The sequence below is a fragment of the Dermochelys coriacea genome, chromosome 2 (assembly GCF_009764565.3).
Source record: "Dermochelys coriacea isolate rDerCor1 chromosome 2, rDerCor1.pri.v4, whole genome shotgun sequence".
In the NCBI taxonomy this organism is placed as follows: Eukaryota; Metazoa; Chordata; order Testudines; family Dermochelyidae; genus Dermochelys; species Dermochelys coriacea.
Window position 1 is genome coordinate 214,668,715 of NC_050069.1, and position 18,687 is coordinate 214,687,401.

Genomic DNA, 18,687 nt, shown 5'->3' on the forward strand with positions numbered 1-18,687 from the left:
CACTCCTTTTCTTTTTGTGAATACAGACTAACACGGCTGCTACTCTGAAGCCAGTTTTCAGCCAGACTCCACTGAAAGTTTCTCATTGCTTCTCATTGTTTGCATGGTTCTACTGTGTCAGCAGAGGGTGCTATCCACTAAAGTAATGAAATCATTGATCTCATTTAGCAACAAATTCACCACTCCTTCTCCCCTACCTCTTTTTTTTAAGTTAAAGTACTTAAGAAATGAGCCCTCAGCTATGGCTTGAACAAAATCCAGTAAGAAATAGGAAGAAATAAAAATCATTTTGGCAAGTTGAAAAGCATATCAGTTGTGAGATAAGAAATGTTCAAGTTTGAAAGATATTCAAAATCATAGAATACCAAAATTAAAACTGTTTTAAAAATAGTAATGTCTCTTTATATTAGTGTAGTGCTATTGTACTACACACCCTGTTCATTTCCATGGTTTACACTATCAGTCAGGTATTTATAAAGAGCTTAATCTCTGTGATATCCTATAAAAGTAAAAGGAGGGATCAGATGTGAATTTTTCAATTATGCATGGAAAATAGAAGGGTGGAGTGCTTTAATATGCACAAACAGGATAAGAGACTTCCGGTATCATTTTTTTCAAATGTGATCTCTCTTCCTTGTAACAGTAGATGTTCAGATATCTGGCAGCCATAACTGAGGGTGACAGAGGGATCATATATTTGGCATTAAGAAGATAAGCAACGGCATATGACGAAACAGCACACAGCAGAGAGAAATCATCAGGTTTTGTGGCGGAGAGTTTTCCAGAAGTTGTTTGGTACCCTGACTTTGTAATGTGAATTAACTGAGTGAAACAGTACAAGAATAAAAGTTACACAACTCAACTGTGCACGGTATGGCAGTTTAATGGCATGGGCTTAATGCAGACATTACTGGGAGAGGGTCTTTGGTCTGTGTTCTGAAGGAGGTCAAATGGGATGATCATAATGGTCCTTTCTGGCTTTAAACCCCATGACTCTAGAAATGTATGCAGCCTAACCAAGGAGCCAAGGGACTTCAGAATGAGCCAAGATGGGAGTTGAGAAATACTGAGCTCTCATTTTAGCAGTGTCATTGCCTCACTGCATGGCCTGGGGCAAGTCACTTTTCTGTCTCACTTTCCCTAACTGTAAAATGGGGATAGGACCACTTACCCATCTCCTGCATTAGAGGTTTTGTGAATCATAATCAGCTAATGTCTGGACAGAGTTTTGAACATGTGAAGCTCTATATAAACATTAGGTTTATTCTCTCACTATATCAAACGACAAAATTCAATTAAAAGGTCACTTTTTAAGGTAGCATTTCACAAGAAATTTCTTAGATGGGTCCATAGTCATCTAAATCTTCCTTAAATTGTTACTCAGACAATGTATAGCAGTTCTATTGTCTAGTAACTTTCAAGCAACTCTCCTCTTTCTAACTGACTACCCTCTTGTGTGCCTTATTCAGACTTATTTACAGCCTAGTTATGGCTTAATTCCCATAGAACGTATTCACATGTATTCTGATTTTAGAACTGGATACGTGCAGCATTTGTATATATATAATACTAGTTAGCTGCTACTTCAGAAACAAGTCCTTTAGGGCAGGGGGAGAAAATGTGCAAAATACCTCCCCTTCCACTTCACCTTATATGTATACTATCCAGCATTACTGGTTAAAATCCCAAGTCTTGACATAGCAGTCAGCACAAGTACATGTTCAGTGTAAGGAGTTGATATCTGGTAGGTAATTGCTGCTGCACCTGTACTATTGTTTGATAGTACAAATATCATTGTTTGATATTTAGATAAGTCCAGCTGACAAGCTGTGATGGAAGGCTGGATCTTCTGCAAACTCACATGGACCTGAATGCTGCATATATGAAATAGTAGCAGGTTAGAGGGTTCCACCTCATGAGCAGTGACTGGATTTAGAAACTTAAGGCACCTAGCATGACTCTCTATAACATTCAAGTCAATTCCAACCCCTCCTTTATGACAGTGACATCCTTTTGACAGGTCTCTCTATATCTAACTATGCCTGTTGACATTTCTCTGTCCTATTGGAATCAGCAATCAGACTACTGAAGCTGTACCCAAGCAAGAGCTTTTAAAGCCTGTTGAAAGCACAGCAGTGTCAGAAGCTTGTGGCTAGAGAATGGGATACTGAGTCAAGAAATATTGGTTCTGCTCCTGGCTCTACCATGAACTTTTGTGCCATTGGGCAAGTCATGGAGCCTCTCTGCCTCAGTTTCCCCATCTGTAAAATTGAGAAAACTATATTTACCCCGCAGAGATGAGGAGACACTGAATTAATTCAATAGTTCTAAAGTGCTTCAGGATCCTCAGATGAAAGGTGCTAAAAGAGCAGAAGTGTTATAGAGGAATAGAATTGTGCCTGTGCCATGAAAGTAGACCAAGTGGGTGGAGGGAGATAAGGAGACACCAAAAGGTGAATAAGGTTAGCAAGTACTTCCAGCTCCTGACTGATCATAATCATGTTAGCTATATGCCAAAAATATAGATATTTATCTTCTGTGTTCCCGGGCCTGTACTTACTGGTTGTGCATAAGAAACAGGCCTGATTGTGTAGGATATAAAGGCAGGAGCACAGAAGATATCTGACAGAGCAGATGCCTGATAATTTAAGCAGCTTTGCATTTAGCCCATCTCCAGTTATAATTCCATCTGACTGAACTACTATGCCTTGAATCCCAACAACATTAGAGTACCTGCTGGAAGTGAGGAACAATCTTGTCAAATCTATCCAGCAACATACTTAAATGCACTTACAACATTTTTCTCCAAACAGTTCTTTAATTCCTCTTGTATTCAAGGACAATGAAGCACTTCTATGTTTGTCAAGATGGGTCAGAATTATATTAGGCATCATGTCTAAAAAACCTCCTATCTTTAAACTTTAACTTAAAGAAATAATATAATCCTTAGATTCATGATCTTTAAAGTAGCATTCTGTTATCCTCCTAAATTTAAAGAAACAAGTTTCCTTCATTTGTTAATTACATTCCTCCATACAAAGTAACTTTTGTGTCTTCCTATTAACTTCATATCTAATCTGCCAGCACCAGTGAACCCAGCCATTCATTGGGAACAATAGCACATACAGTTTCATCTTTCACTGATAGTTTCTTTTTTTCACTGGACTGAGGCCAGACCCAAACTATTTGGGGGGCGGGGGGGAAGTCACAGACACACACAAGTAACTATTTATTTTGAGTCCCAATACGATGACACCTGATACAAGCCAAGATGGAGAGAAATCTGAGTATTTAGTGTACAAGCATGAGAATTCACAAGAGTAAAAAGTTAAAGAGGAGGGCAAAAGGGGTGTGGGAAGAAAAAAAATTCTTGGTTTCAGACTAACTGGTTCCTGTTGTTTTTGCAGGTGAATACACTCTTGTTGCTATGGTCCTAGAACTGTTCAGGTCAGATATTCTTGTTTGTATAAATCACACCCATTTTTAAACTAGCCACCTCCAGAAAGGAACTTTTATCAGCAGAACTGATCAGCTAAGGTGAGCAAACAGTTTTCAGCATTTACATGTATTTATTTAGTAATGAATCTATGTTATCTATAATGTATATAATCTACCTATAATGTGCGTGCTGATGGGGAAGAATAAAAAAAAAGATTAACTGGCAAAAAAAAATTCTTCCAAAGGGAATATGTAACAGAAGTGGGGCTGATTTCAAGGGTGTGTCCTATAACAAATGCATCGTTTAAACCGGCACACTGGCATTGGATCTCATAAGATCAAAAATGGACTTTAAAGCTTCGTACGTCAACAAGGGTGGCAATTATCTTTCATAGCAGCCATCCTGGGCTTTCTTTATGATGATTTTCTGAAAAAAAAAAATTATTTAAGTGTGAGAAAAATATTTCTGTTGGCCTTGAGCTAAAAAACTGTGTTTATTTCCTAAGATTTCTTGATAGTAAGAAGCATCTTATTTATCTTGAAAGAAATTACTGATTTGCATATTTCATAGGTGTTCTACCATCGGAAATCTGAGACTATTTCACCAAGCCATAACTATTAATGTTTTCACTTTGAAAATATAAAACAAAATATAAGTGACAGACCTATCAAAGATTAATACTAAAACCTATCTAATGCTAAAGATTATTAATCCCCACATGCAATGACTACAAGGAATATTTTTGTTGAGCTAATACTGTAAATTACAACCTATAATTTTAATGGCCATGGATAGTGATCTGCACAGCCCCAAAGAAAATTTGGGATTGATTTTCTGTTCCCAGTAATTTTTCAGTTCCAGGGTTGAAGCAGTAGTCTTAGTCCCTCTTTGTGGAACAGTGGGAGACCTCCCATTTCTCAGCACTCAACTTCAAGCCCTTCAGCAAGCTAAAGAGCTCCAAAGGGGTCTCATCCATTCCTGAATGAAGGGAGGGTATCTGCTACACATAACACTGAGGGTGGAGTATGTAAAACAAAGAAAAAAATATAGGCTTCTTAAAGCCCCAGAAGAAACAAAGTGAACTACTATGGTCTAGAGTTGGGAGGAAAAATATTATGGTAACTTTACTGATTGTTTCAGATGCCTAGAGGAGTCTCTTAATAGTTATGGAACCCTTAGGAGAGGATAATACTGGCAAGGATTAATTTTCCTTTTTTTGGTTTTTTTTTGTTTGTTTGTTTGTTTTGTTCTAAGCAGCAAATTCTATTGTGATCCCTTTTAAGAGAATCTGTTTTTGTTGTTGAGACTGAAAGGTGTCGGAGAACTAGTACTGGAATGCACCTGCCAGAACTGGCGTTGGTAATAGTGATACATGTGGCATTGGAGGGCTTGCGTATAGGCAGTGTAAACGCCCCCAAAACTTTTCATGACTGCCCATCCTGAGATGGTGCTGTGACTACTACATTCATAACATTCAGTCTGAGTTGGTCCTGGTGAAATTCCACAATGAATGTGATACTGAGTTCAAATTTAAGGTATTCTCCATTACAACAGGCTTAATTCCGGCTTGGTTTGGTTTTTTTAATTTTTAGTCAGAGGCCTCTCTCATAGACTTTAAGGCCAGAAGGGACCATCATCTACTCTGACCTCCTGCACATTGCAGGCCACAGAATCTTGCCCACCCATTCCAGTAAAACTCCAGCTGAATTACTGAAGTCCTCGAATCATGAATTAAAGACTTCAAGTTACAGAGAATTCACCATTTACACTAGCTTAAACCTACAAGTGACCCATGCCCCATCCTGTAGAGAAAGGCAAAAATCTCCCAGGGTTTCTGCCAATCTGACCCAAGGGAAAATTCCTTCCCAACTGCAAATATGGCAATCAGTTTGACCCTGAGCATGTGGGCAAGACCCAGGAGTCAGATGCATAGTAAAGAATTCTCTGTTGTAATCAGAGCCCTCTCCATCTTGTATTCCATCCCCGGCCTTTGGAGATATTTGTACTAGCAATCGCAGATTGGCTACATGCCATTGTAGGGAGTCTCATCATACCATCCCCCCCCATAAACGTATCAAGCTCAGTCTTGTACCCAGTTAGGTTTTTTTCTCCCACTGCTCCCCTTGGAAGGCTGGTTCCAGAACTTCACTCCTCTGATGGTTAGAAACCTTTGTGTAATTTCAAGCCTAAGCTTATTGATGACCAGTTTATATCCATTAATTCTTGTGTCAACGTTGGTGTTTAACTTAAATAAATACCAGGGTGGGGAGGAGTTAGGCCTCTGATTTATTTATAGTGGGAACTGGATTTGTAGCAGGAACGAGAAAAATTTTGTTTATTATTATTCTCAACAGATTGTGTTATTATGTATAAAGCGCTGCCACTAAAATTAGCATCACAAGTGATAGTGAGCCCATACAGAGTTTCAATTTTCTCTTCTGCAGCATGCAGTTCCATGACACTGCATACTTTGCCAATAACATTCAAACAACACATAGGACTTTGGAGATACAATACATAGCAATGATTGGACCATACCAGAGGGGGGGGAAGCACCATTTTTTTAAAACAGAAATTCTAACTAGGTTCAAAAGTGTTTGATTTAAAAAAAAAATCCTGTTTGCACAGATTTTTCTCGTCTCACTTCTAATCAGAAATCATAATGTTTCAGGAGTGGCTATTCTCATATAAATTTTGCCCTGAATACACACAAGTACCCATAAAATACAGCAATTTCTATGACATTTTCTGAGTTAAGATATTTAGATATTTTGGACAAAGGTCAGACCAACACTCAAACTTTCAAATACTTTTCTCAGTGGAAGCACTGATGTTTTCTCATTATTAAAAGCAATTTTTTAAAAATGTAATTATAAATGTGTTTTTCACTTTGTAATTTTAAATTGCAAAAATATTTGTTTGTTTTCTGGGAAATTGCTTCCTGATGTTTCTCCAGTGTTACACTGGAGTCTACCAGAAGACAAACTTTTTGTAATTTCAGCTAACTTTTTTGGAAGGGACATCATCAACGAAAGTTGGAGCAGAAAACCTACTGTCAGTAGAAATGTTCCCATGCCATTAGGTTTTATTAATTATTACTATTATTATTATTATTAATTCCAACAACACAATTTGGGGAAAGGAAAACATAACCCCAGAAGCATTGTCCTTCCATGTTTTCAACCCAATAATTATAATATTGGACTAGTGCATGACAACTGGAATGTGAAATTGACTAGAAATTAAAGTGAAACTGATTCATTTTTCACTGTTCAAAACTATAGTAGTAACTCTATATTGTTCTCCAGATATATTTCTGACAAATTTGCAGTATGCTTACATATCTAGGGTAGGCCACCTGGACGCTGGACTATTGTCATCAAGCAAGTCCACTGTTTCCAGAAACAAACAAAACAGTCCTTCTGGTGTCGATTATTAGAATGCTATTAAAATCATCTTCCAGATGGCAACTTGTAATGAACCCACCCAACTAAAAAGGTTGCTTCATTTTCCAGTTTCACGGCTGCATTGAAAGGGGCTTTCTTAAAGAAATAATGATGCATTCAGCATTGGCTTTGTCACTCCTGCTAATCGCAGTCTCTTCCAACCTCGCGATGGCAATCAGAAAGGAAAAAAGAGCTCCCCAGACACTGTCGAGAGGTACAGTATGTTCACTTTATTTAATTGTTTAGTTAATATAAAATGCAGCCACATGTTTAAATTCAATATAATCTTCTATTTTAAGACATTTGATAGAATATGATGTTTATTTAAGTATGTTTATTTTCTCTGAAAAGGAATATGTAAAAAGAACACTTTGTTATTCAACTGATCTACCCCTTGTGTGCATTCACTCATATCAGTTTTCTTTCCCACCCCTCACCCTTACTGATTTTTATTCCTTTCAGCTCTGCAAAACCAGCAGACCTAACGGTGAGTAAGGCTCTGTTTCGTCTTGTGCAATGAAATAATTTACACAGTTTCAATAAGTTATGCCTACACAAACGAATGAAACAATGGAGTTGTACAGATAGCACGGAGGGCGTCTCTCACAGAGTCCACTCACCACTAGGGCGCCTCCTCCTGGCTGCTCTGGGAATTAGCTCCACTCTTCTCTGGCGTACCTTTCCTCACCCCATGGTCTCTGTCTGGAATTCAGGGTATTCCTTCTTCATGATTTAGCCCTCCAGCCAGGTCTCTGTACAGTCTTCCCATTCCAGGGTATCAGAGTCCCCTTGGGCATCTGTCCCAGGGAGTCTTTGGTTCCACTGCCCAGTTTATGCTACTATCCCAGTGGCTGGTAGAGGAACCTGGTCCGACCTACTACTCCAGGTGCCAGGTCAGGCAGTCTATATCCAGCACCTATGGTCTGTTTGCATCCAGACCCTGCTGCCGTATCCCTGGCCTCCTTCCTATTTCTTTGCTCTCATCCTCTAGCCTCCCCATTCTCTAGGTGTATCAGCCCAAACTTCCTTCTCCCAGGGAATGACCGCAGACCACTTCCCCTGCAGCAACTTTCTGGTGCGAACTTCCTGGCTTTATACCAGCCCTGCCTGCCTATTCCTTCTTAGCTGGTTCCACCTTCAATCAGCCTTTCAAGCTCTGTCTCTCCCTCAGTTGCAGCCTATCAGGTTAATTCACTCAACCTGCCCTGCCTTGTGTGGCACATCACAGCCTCATTTGGCCTGCAGAACTTATTATTAATAATGATGTAGTAGAAATAAATAACCCAACTTGACACATTTGACATGGAAATCACATAGACTTCACATACACACACACAAACTATTTTTGCTTAATTATTTTTAAAGAACAGAAGCACATTTAGAGACTGACCAATGAGGATGCTCACATATCTATCTCCTGTCCCTTAGCTGTTCATTTTCACACTTTTAAGAAGTTCCTTGTTATGCAACATTTTCAACTTTAATGTTAACTAGTCTTTAACTTTAAATGTAATGATTTTCTCTGCATATTCCTTAAGAATATGGGCACAGGAGTAGTTTAGGAGTTCTGCAAGGTCCTTGCCACTTCTCCATCTCCATTTGTGGAATTTGGATAATATGACTTACTTTGCATAATCTGCAGATACTTCCCCTGCCTCTCCCTATCATGTAATGTTTAAGAACTCTGTAGTCCTCAACTACCCATAACTCACACTTGGCAAAATTCATCCCACACAAAGAAAATTAGCACAAGGCACATGTACCACATAATTCCCATCTAATCCCAATTACCCCTGAGGGCTCACACATGCAAAGAGAGGGGAACTTCCATGCAAAGAGAGGGGAACTCTCTGTAGCTGAAGGTCTTATAACCTATTGCAATCATAGAATCATAGAATATCAGGGTTGGAAGGGACGTCAGGAGGTCATCTAGTTCAACCCCCTGCTCAAAGCAGGACCAATCCCCAACTAAATCATCCCAGCCAGGGCTTTGTCAAGCTTGACCTTAAAAATTTCTAAGGAAGGAGGTACCTTCCTAGGTAACACATTCCAGTGCTTCACCACCCTCCTCATGAAAAAGTTTTTCCTAATATCCAATCTAAATCTTCCCCACTGCAACTTGAGACCATTACTCCTTGTTCTGTCATCTGCTACCACTGAGAACAGTCTAGATCCATCCTCTTTGGAACCCCCCTTCAGGTAGTTGAACACAGCTATCAAATCCCCCCTCATTCTTCTCTTCCACAGACTAAACAATCCCAGTTCCCTCAGCCTCTCCTCATAAGTCATGTGTTCCAGTCCCCTAATCATTTTTGTTGCCCTCTGCTGGATGCTTTCCAATTTTTTCACATCCTTCTTGTAGCGTGGAGCCCAAAACTGGACACAGTACTCCAGATGAGGCCTCACCAATGTTGAATAAAGGGGAACGATCACGTCCCTCGATCTGCTGGCAATGCCCCCAACTTATACAGCCTAAAATGCCATTGGCCTTCTTCATACTGAAGTCCTGCAGTCCTTGACAAGCAAGGCTTTAAAAAAGTGCCAGGACTAAGCACTAATAGGTCACTCCAGCATAGGACATGATTGAAAATGGAAGCTAGAATCATTTGAGTTTTGCAGCATAAGGTATCGCTCCTTATTTTGGAAATGTGGAAGAAATAGTCATAGACAGCATGTCACAGCTTGCTTGCTCTGAATTCCAAGCTTCTGAAACACAGTATAAGTTTAAGCACGTAACTTGCAGCCCCCAGAACTCAAAAGGGAATATATTGCTCTTTCCAGCAGTCCAGATTTCTAAGAAATCTCTACTGCAATAAAAAGGCCTTATATTAGCTCTTCTGAGCTATAAGACAACCCCCTACTTCAGTCACTGAATCATGCCAAGCTCGGCTGCTTATTGGTCAAACAGATCAGAATAATATTACCAACCTGAGAGATACATTGTTAACCTAAATGGTTCTCCTTATAAATGATAGGAGGCCAAGAGATACCAGATTTAAAACATCTCAGGCTTTCCTCTTTAACCCAATAGAATGCAGCCCAAATCTCACTGAAGACAAATACTGACAAGACTGGGTAAGGAAAGAGATTGAACAATATTGGCTGTTGTCACTAGGTGGAGCTTTACTACAAGATCCTACATGGTTGATATTGACCAAGATACTCAGCTGAGAAGAATCAGGCAGAATCTTCAGCTGGTTCCAAATGCCTTCTCAATTGGTGTTCAACCCTTGTAGCAATAGTGCTCCCACTACAGCCTTAGTAGGGAAGTAACATTGTTAAGGAGTCTGACCCTATTAAACAAGAACCTAAACACTGGTGATCTGATTTGGCACATGAATCAATTCGACAATACCCTCCTCAAAACCAGAAAGTGACTAGGTGGGGATGAGTGGAGAGGCTGGAAATTCATCTGGAAATATTTTTAATATTAATTCTTCTTAAAGACTGCATATACAAACACAGTGTTGCCAACTCCTAATGTTCAAAAATCATGATTCAGGACCAAAAATTATGAGATTTAAAAACAACTTATAATTTTTAATCTAAATATTGATTTTGGAATCCTTTTGTCTTCTGGTATTTGAAATTTTAGGGGGTCAGATTTTCAAACTTTTCTCCACAACTATGAGGGTTGGGAACTCTTTTTTCATCCTACTTTTGCCCTCTGACTTCAGATTCTGCACCAAATGCAGATCAGCCAGACTCAGGGACTTGGGAACAGATGAAGATAGGCAGGCACCTAGTGGAATTTACGAAGTGCTTAAGTTTGGCAACTAACCTGCCTAGGCATTTTTGAAATGCCAACTTGGTATCTATTTGCCTCTTTAGAAACTTGAATACTTTTGTAAATCTGTTCCCTGGTCCTCTGTGCCTAAGTTTACTTATCTGTAAAATTAGTGTAATACGCAAAAGTTGAGAGACTTAATATCTATATGGAGTTTTGAAGGCATTGGATAAAAAAATCTTATCTCTGTGCAAGATTTTGATAAATGCACAAAACATAAATTATTTTCAAGACTCTGTTGGTTAATCCCTCCATTGTGATTACAGGCTGGGGAGATGATATTACTTGGGTGCAAACTTATGAAGAAGGGCTTTTTCAAGCAAGAAAAAGGTAAAGAACATTTAGAAAAGATAAAATTGTCAAGTCAGCTGAACTATATAGTCAAAGTACTATAAACAAACAAAGCAAAATAAAAAATCCCACTCTAGCTAATCTAGAAAGCATCTTGTAACAAAACAAAAATGTAATTCTATAAATAAAAGCAACATCTTTTTGGTAATCACACTGTGGCTTACTGCATCAAGCACAGTTAGACAAGATGTTGGCATTTACGCATGTGCTATGGAATAAAAATTGCCACAGGATAAATATCTTATCAGAAAGTAAACAGACTTTTTGATGATGATGGTATTTATCTCTGATTAATTCCTCAGCTTCACCACAACAGCGTGAGCCAGTAATAGAACCTGGGACAATATTCTATTGCATTAACTGTAACCTCAACGCTTTCCCCTTTGGCTTATAGTATTAAATACATGGGCAGTTCGCCACTGTTCACAACTCGTCCAGAATGAGTTCTTGAATAAGCATCACTTTGAGATTCAGCAGGAAGTCCACTTGAGGATTCCTGTACACCTCACTCTCCTCCAAGTCGCTCCTCCGAACCCACTTCTTTCTACATCAACAAAGCAGAATCCCAGGCCAACCTACCAACTCAGTTTTAAAAGAAGGGGCAACTAATCTGATGCATACCCTGGTGAAAGCACAGATCAAAATCCTACCATTGACTGCAGTGGCAAAACACATAGTGACAAGCGCTGTGCTGAGGACGAGATGTGGTCCAAAAAAATTTAAAAAATAAATGTCTCACAGATTTGGGTTTTTTAATGACTTTTTCCGTTTTCCCCAAAAATGTTGAAAATGGATCTAATTTTTTAAAGCTCATTAACATTTTTCATTTGGGAAAAAAGGTAAGCCAATGCCACAGCTGCTCAACACTTCCACCTCCCCCAATTTTTCAGTGAAACTTTTCATAGACAATTTTCAAGGGAAGGGCAGTTTAATCAAATATAGATTTTTTTGATGGAAAAAAAAACTTGTAGAAAACCAGACCCAGGACATTTTGACTCAATAGTAAGTGACCACAAGACTGGGCTACAGGACTGGAGAAAGATTCTCTTTGTAAGCCTTTCTGGAACTGTATATTAAGCAATAATAAAAAGATGATTCTCTGCAGTCTCCAAGCTGAGAACCTCTTAGTTTAGAATATATCTTGCTCCTCTATTTTGTTGCATTCCTTTTTATGAAGGAGTTACATGACACTCTTATCCCTAAGCTCAGAAATATGCTCCATTCTTCCCAATGCCTCAGTCTAGTTATTACTTTGGTGTAACATAATATACAACAGCAGTTGCATATCCGAGCCTGTTTGTAAAATTAGAGTCACTTGAATACTCATCAGATGATCTAATTATGTAATTTTTTATTGTTATTAAAGTAACAAACCACTGATGGTCATTCATCATCTGGAGGACTGTCAATACTGCCAAGGTAATTTCAATTGTCTGATTGTTAAATTAATTTGAGGATTTTTAGAACATATATCCGCCAATATCTAGATTGTTATATGGCCCCTTACTATAGTTATCTGTAACACTGAATCACTTTCTTAGATGTGCTGCATAATCAATAGAAAGTATCTTCAAAAAGTACATATGAAAACAGGCTGCTTACAAACCTCATCTTTTACAACAGAGAACATAAAAAAATACCTTACAAAGCTGTTCTGCAAAGCCTGATGCAGCATTAGATGGTTTAAATTAAGATGCATGAATTTACTCCTCACTCACTGAACAGATTTAATATTGTTCTTTTCTCCTGAACTGGTAACCAGAGAAGGAGACTGGGGCATGACTGCTGAAATTGACCGAAGAAGAATTTTCAGAGAATAATACACTTTTGTCAAGCTCTGGCTTCAGAAATAAACAGGAGAAAGCTTCCATTTGTATAGCTGAAGGTTGTCCTGACACAGGACGAAACCAAAATGTGGTGATAGATCTGTGACCTGTCTCATTAAAAATGTGGAGAAAGCAAAGCATGAAAGTCTCGTGCATATGTTGCCACAGTGTAGAAGGAAAAACAGATTTTGGAAACAGTGATTGAGAGCAGCTTTTAAAACCATCACATCTTTTCTAGCACTGAAGAAGGTTTTTTCAGAAAATGAGGAAATACAAGAAATGGCTCAAAATAACTTCATCATGCTAAATCTCATGGTAAGGAGATATATATTAAACATTTTAAATTGATGCATTTCAGCATATGTTGTCACTTTAGCATTATCTACCATGGCTTCATATGCTCCTATCATATATTTCAAGCACAGACGCTAGTTTCACAAAGTGCGAATTAATATTTAATAATTTGCTTTTAATTTTCCTGCCAGCATGAAACCACCGATAAGAACTTGTCACCTGATGGGCAATATGTACCTCGAATCATGTTTGTAGGTATGCACAATATGTATCTTCTTCTTTAAAAATGAAACCTTATTTCAATAGTATGTATGTATTATAGGAATTTTCTTCCTCATGATATACAAGATATTTAACATTTTTATTTGTTAATTTTTGAGTTAGAATGGTATTTACCAAACCTTTGCTTCTTCAAGGACATACAGGCATCACACAGAACCATAAAAATGTAGGACCTGAAGGGATCTCGAGAAATCACCTAGTCCATCCACCTGTGCTGAGGCAGGATTAAATATGCCGAGATAATCCCTGACAGGTGTTTGTCTAACCTGTTCTTTAAAAACTCCAATGATGGGGACTCCACAACCTTCCTTGGAAGCCTATTCCAGAGCTTGACTACCCTCATAGTTAGAACGCTTTCCTTAATATCTAAATCTCTCTTGCTGCAGACTAAGCCTATTACTTCTTGTCCTACCTTCAGCAGACATGGAGAAAAACAGATCCTCCTCCTCTTTATAACAGCCTTTTACATATCTGAAGACTTATTAGATACTCCCTCATTCTTCCCTTCTCTAAACTAAATATCCCCTCTAGCAGGGGGCAGCACGGACAGACAGATACGCATACGCACACAGAGAGCAAGGCTCATCTCCTCCAGCAGACTAGAGGAGTAAGGGATAGGTGAGAGCTGGGGGTGAAGTGTATGTGAAAGTAGTTTGGGTTCGAGTCCCCCCTTCAATCTTAGAATTCCATTCCCAGAGGCTCTTCCCACTCCTGGGATGAGCTTGAACATGGTATGACATTGTCAAAACATCGCCACTTTGTGTAGAATCCTTGGGCCCCTGGGGTAAGGGAGACGGCAGGGGCCAATGTTTCCACATACTGTAAAGGGGATAATAAATGAAAGGTGTAGCACTGGCAGATGGTGCAGAAGGGGAAGAGATCCACAAGCTATGGGGGGAAAAATGATTTAAACAACTTGGATTTAAAATCAGTCTACCCAGGCTGCTTGCCACAGATCTGTCCACAAAAGAAATCAATGTTATATACATATTCCCCAGACCCTCCAAAACCAAGCAGAGTCTCAGCTATTGGCAAGTGTGGCAAGAGGAGGAGTTTACTGAGTTGCCTAACTGGAAAGATATCTCCATGAATGTCTAATAAATTGTCCATACAGCATTGTAATAGTATGTCCCTGCAAATAGTCTCATGGTGGGTGCAGTGTGTATTTTTAATGCACTCTTCACTAGGCTGGTAAAAAGGGATATGTCAGCCTGCAATATAACTCAGATTTGCACCAGGCCAGCTGATCCCAAAAAGAATTGAATCCAATGCCACATGGGGGAAGGAATGCTCTGAAGCTGCAATGCAATCCCAGGGCTGCTCAAGGGGTTATAAATGGGGAAATTATGTAAGTGAGTGTTTGACACCACCACCACCACCACCATCAATCCTGGTCCCTCTCTTTCTAAGTGCCAGCCCTTACAGCTGCTGTAAGCCCCATGTGGGGGACGAGAGATGGGGGATGAGAGGTATTGTTGACAGGTCCCTATAGTCATTATTTTCAAACATGATGGTTAAAGCATGAAGGAACATATGAATCTTTAGCACATCTGGCATTGAAATGTCTTACAACATCAGCTACGATAGTGCCAAGCAAACACCTGTTCTCACTTTCAAGTGACATTGTAAACAAGAAGCTGGCAGAATTATCTCCTGCAAATGTAAACCAACTTGTTTGTATTCTATGTTGTAACTGAAATGAATATATTTTAAAATGTAGAAAACATCAACAATTATTTAAATAAATGGTATTCTATTATTAACATGTCATTAATTGTGCGATTAATGACAATTTTTTAATCACGATTAATCGCAATTACTTTTTTAATTGCTTGACAGCCGTACTGAATATATATTCAGTCAGACTAGCCTCCTTTTGTGATATTTTCCTTTAAACATGCAATAGAATATACATGCTGGTGAACATAACATATAGTCCTATTTAGCAATTAATACATAATATTTAAAATAAGTATCTCACTCGTTCAGTAAGTATCAGTGTAATAAGAACTCTGGGTGGGAAAGAATGTAATTATTCCATTTGCTCCAAATTAGTATCCTCCAAAATCATATTTAAGTTGACTCAGCCTCATATTCACAACCAGTAGATATTGAAGATGCTGTTATCGTGAATGCAATGGGATAATTGTATAATATGTCTACTTTTTCAGACCCCTCTCTCACAGTAAGAGCTGATATCACAGGAAGATACTCTAATCGACTCTATACTTACGAACCACAAGACATACCATTCTGTAAGTATCCACATTGTGAATGTTTTGCGTTTCACACTGTGACCAATGAGATATACCCTACCCATTGACCTGTGCTTGAAGATCAGACAGCATTTCATTGTCTTTCCTGCTCCCCACCCCAAAAATACCTAGGGAAATTCTTTAAAAGAGTCTATAAAAATATGATTAGGCGCATGATCCTGCAAGAGGTCAAACACTATGGTCCTGATCCAGCAAAGCACTTAAGTAAACAAATACTCCCACTGAAATTAGTAGGACTACTCATGTGAATCAAGTTAAGTATGTGCGCAAAAGTTTACAGGACCAGGGTGTAACTGAAACAGTGAAAATTACTACCCACAAAAGGGCTGTCAAATGCACAAAGTAAACAGCCTAGGGAAAAAGATTGAGAAAATATTTTTCCGCCAACTTTTTAAATTTAGAGTTACTTAGGTACAACCTAGGATTACTCATTGTCAGACAGAAAAGTAATTTTTCAAGTTGACCTTGTCCCTTTCATGTCACAGCATCTATCAGAATGCATTTTTCTTACCCCAATAGAATATTAGATGTAGTGAAGACCATTGATTTGTACGTTAGCTCTTCAAGTATGATTATAAGATTTACTGTTGAGTAACAGTTTTAAAATATGAAAAATGAAAGGAAGTGAAAAGTGATGAAATGGAGCTTATCAAGTTCTTAGTAGTGATGAACCATGAAACTCTACACCCCTCAGTTTCAGTAAAGGGTGCCAAAAATCCCACAATAGAAGATCTACAATATATTTTGTGCCCCAATATACATCAATTAATTCATAGGCGAAACATTTTAATAAATTGAGATTTTATTTTCAGATAGAAATGTACTTCAAATAATTTTTTAATTTGTGGTTTATTCTTCTTCCAGTGATAGAGAACATGAAGAAAGCATTACGCCTCATTCAGACCGAACTGTAACTTGTGGCAGTGAAATCACCATAACCTCTACGAGGTGAAGTGGTACAAGAAACCCCTGAATGTCTGAAATATACTCATTAGCTGATTTGTCTGTATTAGCATTTAAACCTTATAGCAATCAATTGTGGTACACAGAATTTCATATGAAAAAAATATATTTCCAGGTATATATTACCCTTTTGAAAGTGAATTGAATGTTTAGAAAGGATGAACGGAAATATTTAAAACATGTAAAATCTTAGCTGCAGAGATAAATTCAGGGGAATGGTAAAAAGATGCAAAAAAATCTTTGAATTCTAGGTCACTGATTCAAATCTGGTCCAGTAAAGCTTGACCAGAAGTTGTAATCCATTCCATCTGATGCTTGGTAGCCTACGCCAGTTAATAACCTCTGATGAGAGGATCAGATCAGAAGACATTTCCTAGAGAGGTTGGAGCAGAAAAGGATAATATGTTCATTGTAACTTTTCAAAAGAAGGTCAGTTAGCAGTGTAGGAGTGGCTCGTCTTTGTGTCCAACATTCTTCTGTATGACTGTGATTGTCAAAAGCAGAACATATACTTTGATGCTGAATATACAACGAATGCAGCTAAGTGCACAGTATGGGCTCTGTCAGGTAAAATTCAGCAAAACCTAAATAAAAAGCCTTTAACTTAGAGGAAAATAAACTAATGCAATGGGGTAGAAGGAAGGAATTCTCAGCTTCAACATAAACTTCAGGGCCATGACACCCAGATATAAGAACAGCCATACCGGCTCAGACGAAAGGTCCATCTAGCCCAGTATCCTGTCTACCGACAGTGGCCAATACCAGGTGCTCCAGAGGGAATGATATTCATCGGGTGATCCATCCCTTTCGCCCATTCCCAGCTTCTGGCATATAGTAGCTAGGGACACCATCCCTGCCCAATGGCTAACAGCCATTGATGGACCTATCCTCCATGAATTTATCTAATTCTTTTTTGAATGCTGTCACAGACTCATTTGTTAAGAAGTAATTAAATTACTCCTAGCTATAAAGTAAAATGTTGTTCATAAGGAGATTGGCTGTTATAACAGAGTTTGAGAGAGACTTGGAGAGAAATGATCTGTATGCTTAAAGAAAAATTCAATTTCTTACATCAGTCACTAATAGTATATTATCTCAACAACCAGAGAAATGAATTTTGTACCTGTAGGAAGATGTTGAAAATAAAATAAAACTGTCAAATATGTCCCTCCTAACCCTGTTTGGTTTTACGCATTTGATACACAATTCAAATTCTGTGTGAGGCACAGAAAATCCAGAGAATAGCCAGAATACAAGGGTCTAAAGTGGTATCACTTTGCTGCCATTTTCAAGTGTCATGATTAGACTTGGTTGGAACGTGGGGAGGGTGGGTCCCCCGTGGTGAAAACTTGAAATTTCTTTGAAAATTTTCAATCTATAATAATTGATTTTTTAATCAACCCTAGCTGTGAGTCCTGGTGTCCTTCATGTATCAAGGACTGACTTCTCAGTGCAGAACAATACTCTATATTCTCTGGTCAAGTCCAAAAAGCCACCTACCATTCCAGAGGACTGCAAGAAATATGCCTAGCAATCATCATGATTTCCAATCCCTCAGTGACTGGAAATACAGCGAGAGGCTGTGAATGAAATAAATGGAAGAGCATGCCTTCTTATGAAAAAGCTTCTTAAACCAAGTATTAAAGACTTGATGCTATCGCATTTTAAGAGTATGAACAAAAGAAATCTTATTTCCTTGCCTACCCTTAAACTGGTATATAACATGTAAGGGTAACAGGGCTGGTCATAAAAGACTCATACATTCATCTTGTACTCTACGTATTCAGACACTCCGTAAAAATTGTAGTAAGGAAAGGGCATTCATCATACATACAGTAATATAAAGGAAACAGCTACACTGAGCTGCAAGACTGCTTTGAGTTTATACAATGTATGAACATTCTATTCCTGGCCTTTTGCTGGACAAAATACAAAACACAAGTATGTTGAAAATAAACCCAGACATCTCATCTCCACCAAATGTTATAATGGTATAACTTAAAAGGAGAAAACCAAAGAACCT

At 38.5% G+C, this 18,687-nt stretch overlaps 1 protein-coding gene across 1 annotated transcript; it reads left to right on the forward strand.

Annotated features, from left to right (window-relative positions):
- The first annotated feature begins 6,993 nt into the window (after window positions 1-6,993).
- Window positions 6,994-16,615, forward strand: AGR3 (anterior gradient 3, protein disulphide isomerase family member). The gene is made up of 7 exons (XM_038392303.1): window positions 6,994-7,099; window positions 10,939-11,002; window positions 12,390-12,442; window positions 13,088-13,164; window positions 13,335-13,398; window positions 15,597-15,680; window positions 16,566-16,615. The coding sequence occupies exons 1-7, from the start codon at window positions 6,994-6,996 to the stop codon at window positions 16,613-16,615; spliced, it is 498 nt and encodes a 165-aa protein (XP_038248231.1).
- The last annotated feature ends 2,072 nt before the right edge of the window (window positions 16,616-18,687 follow it).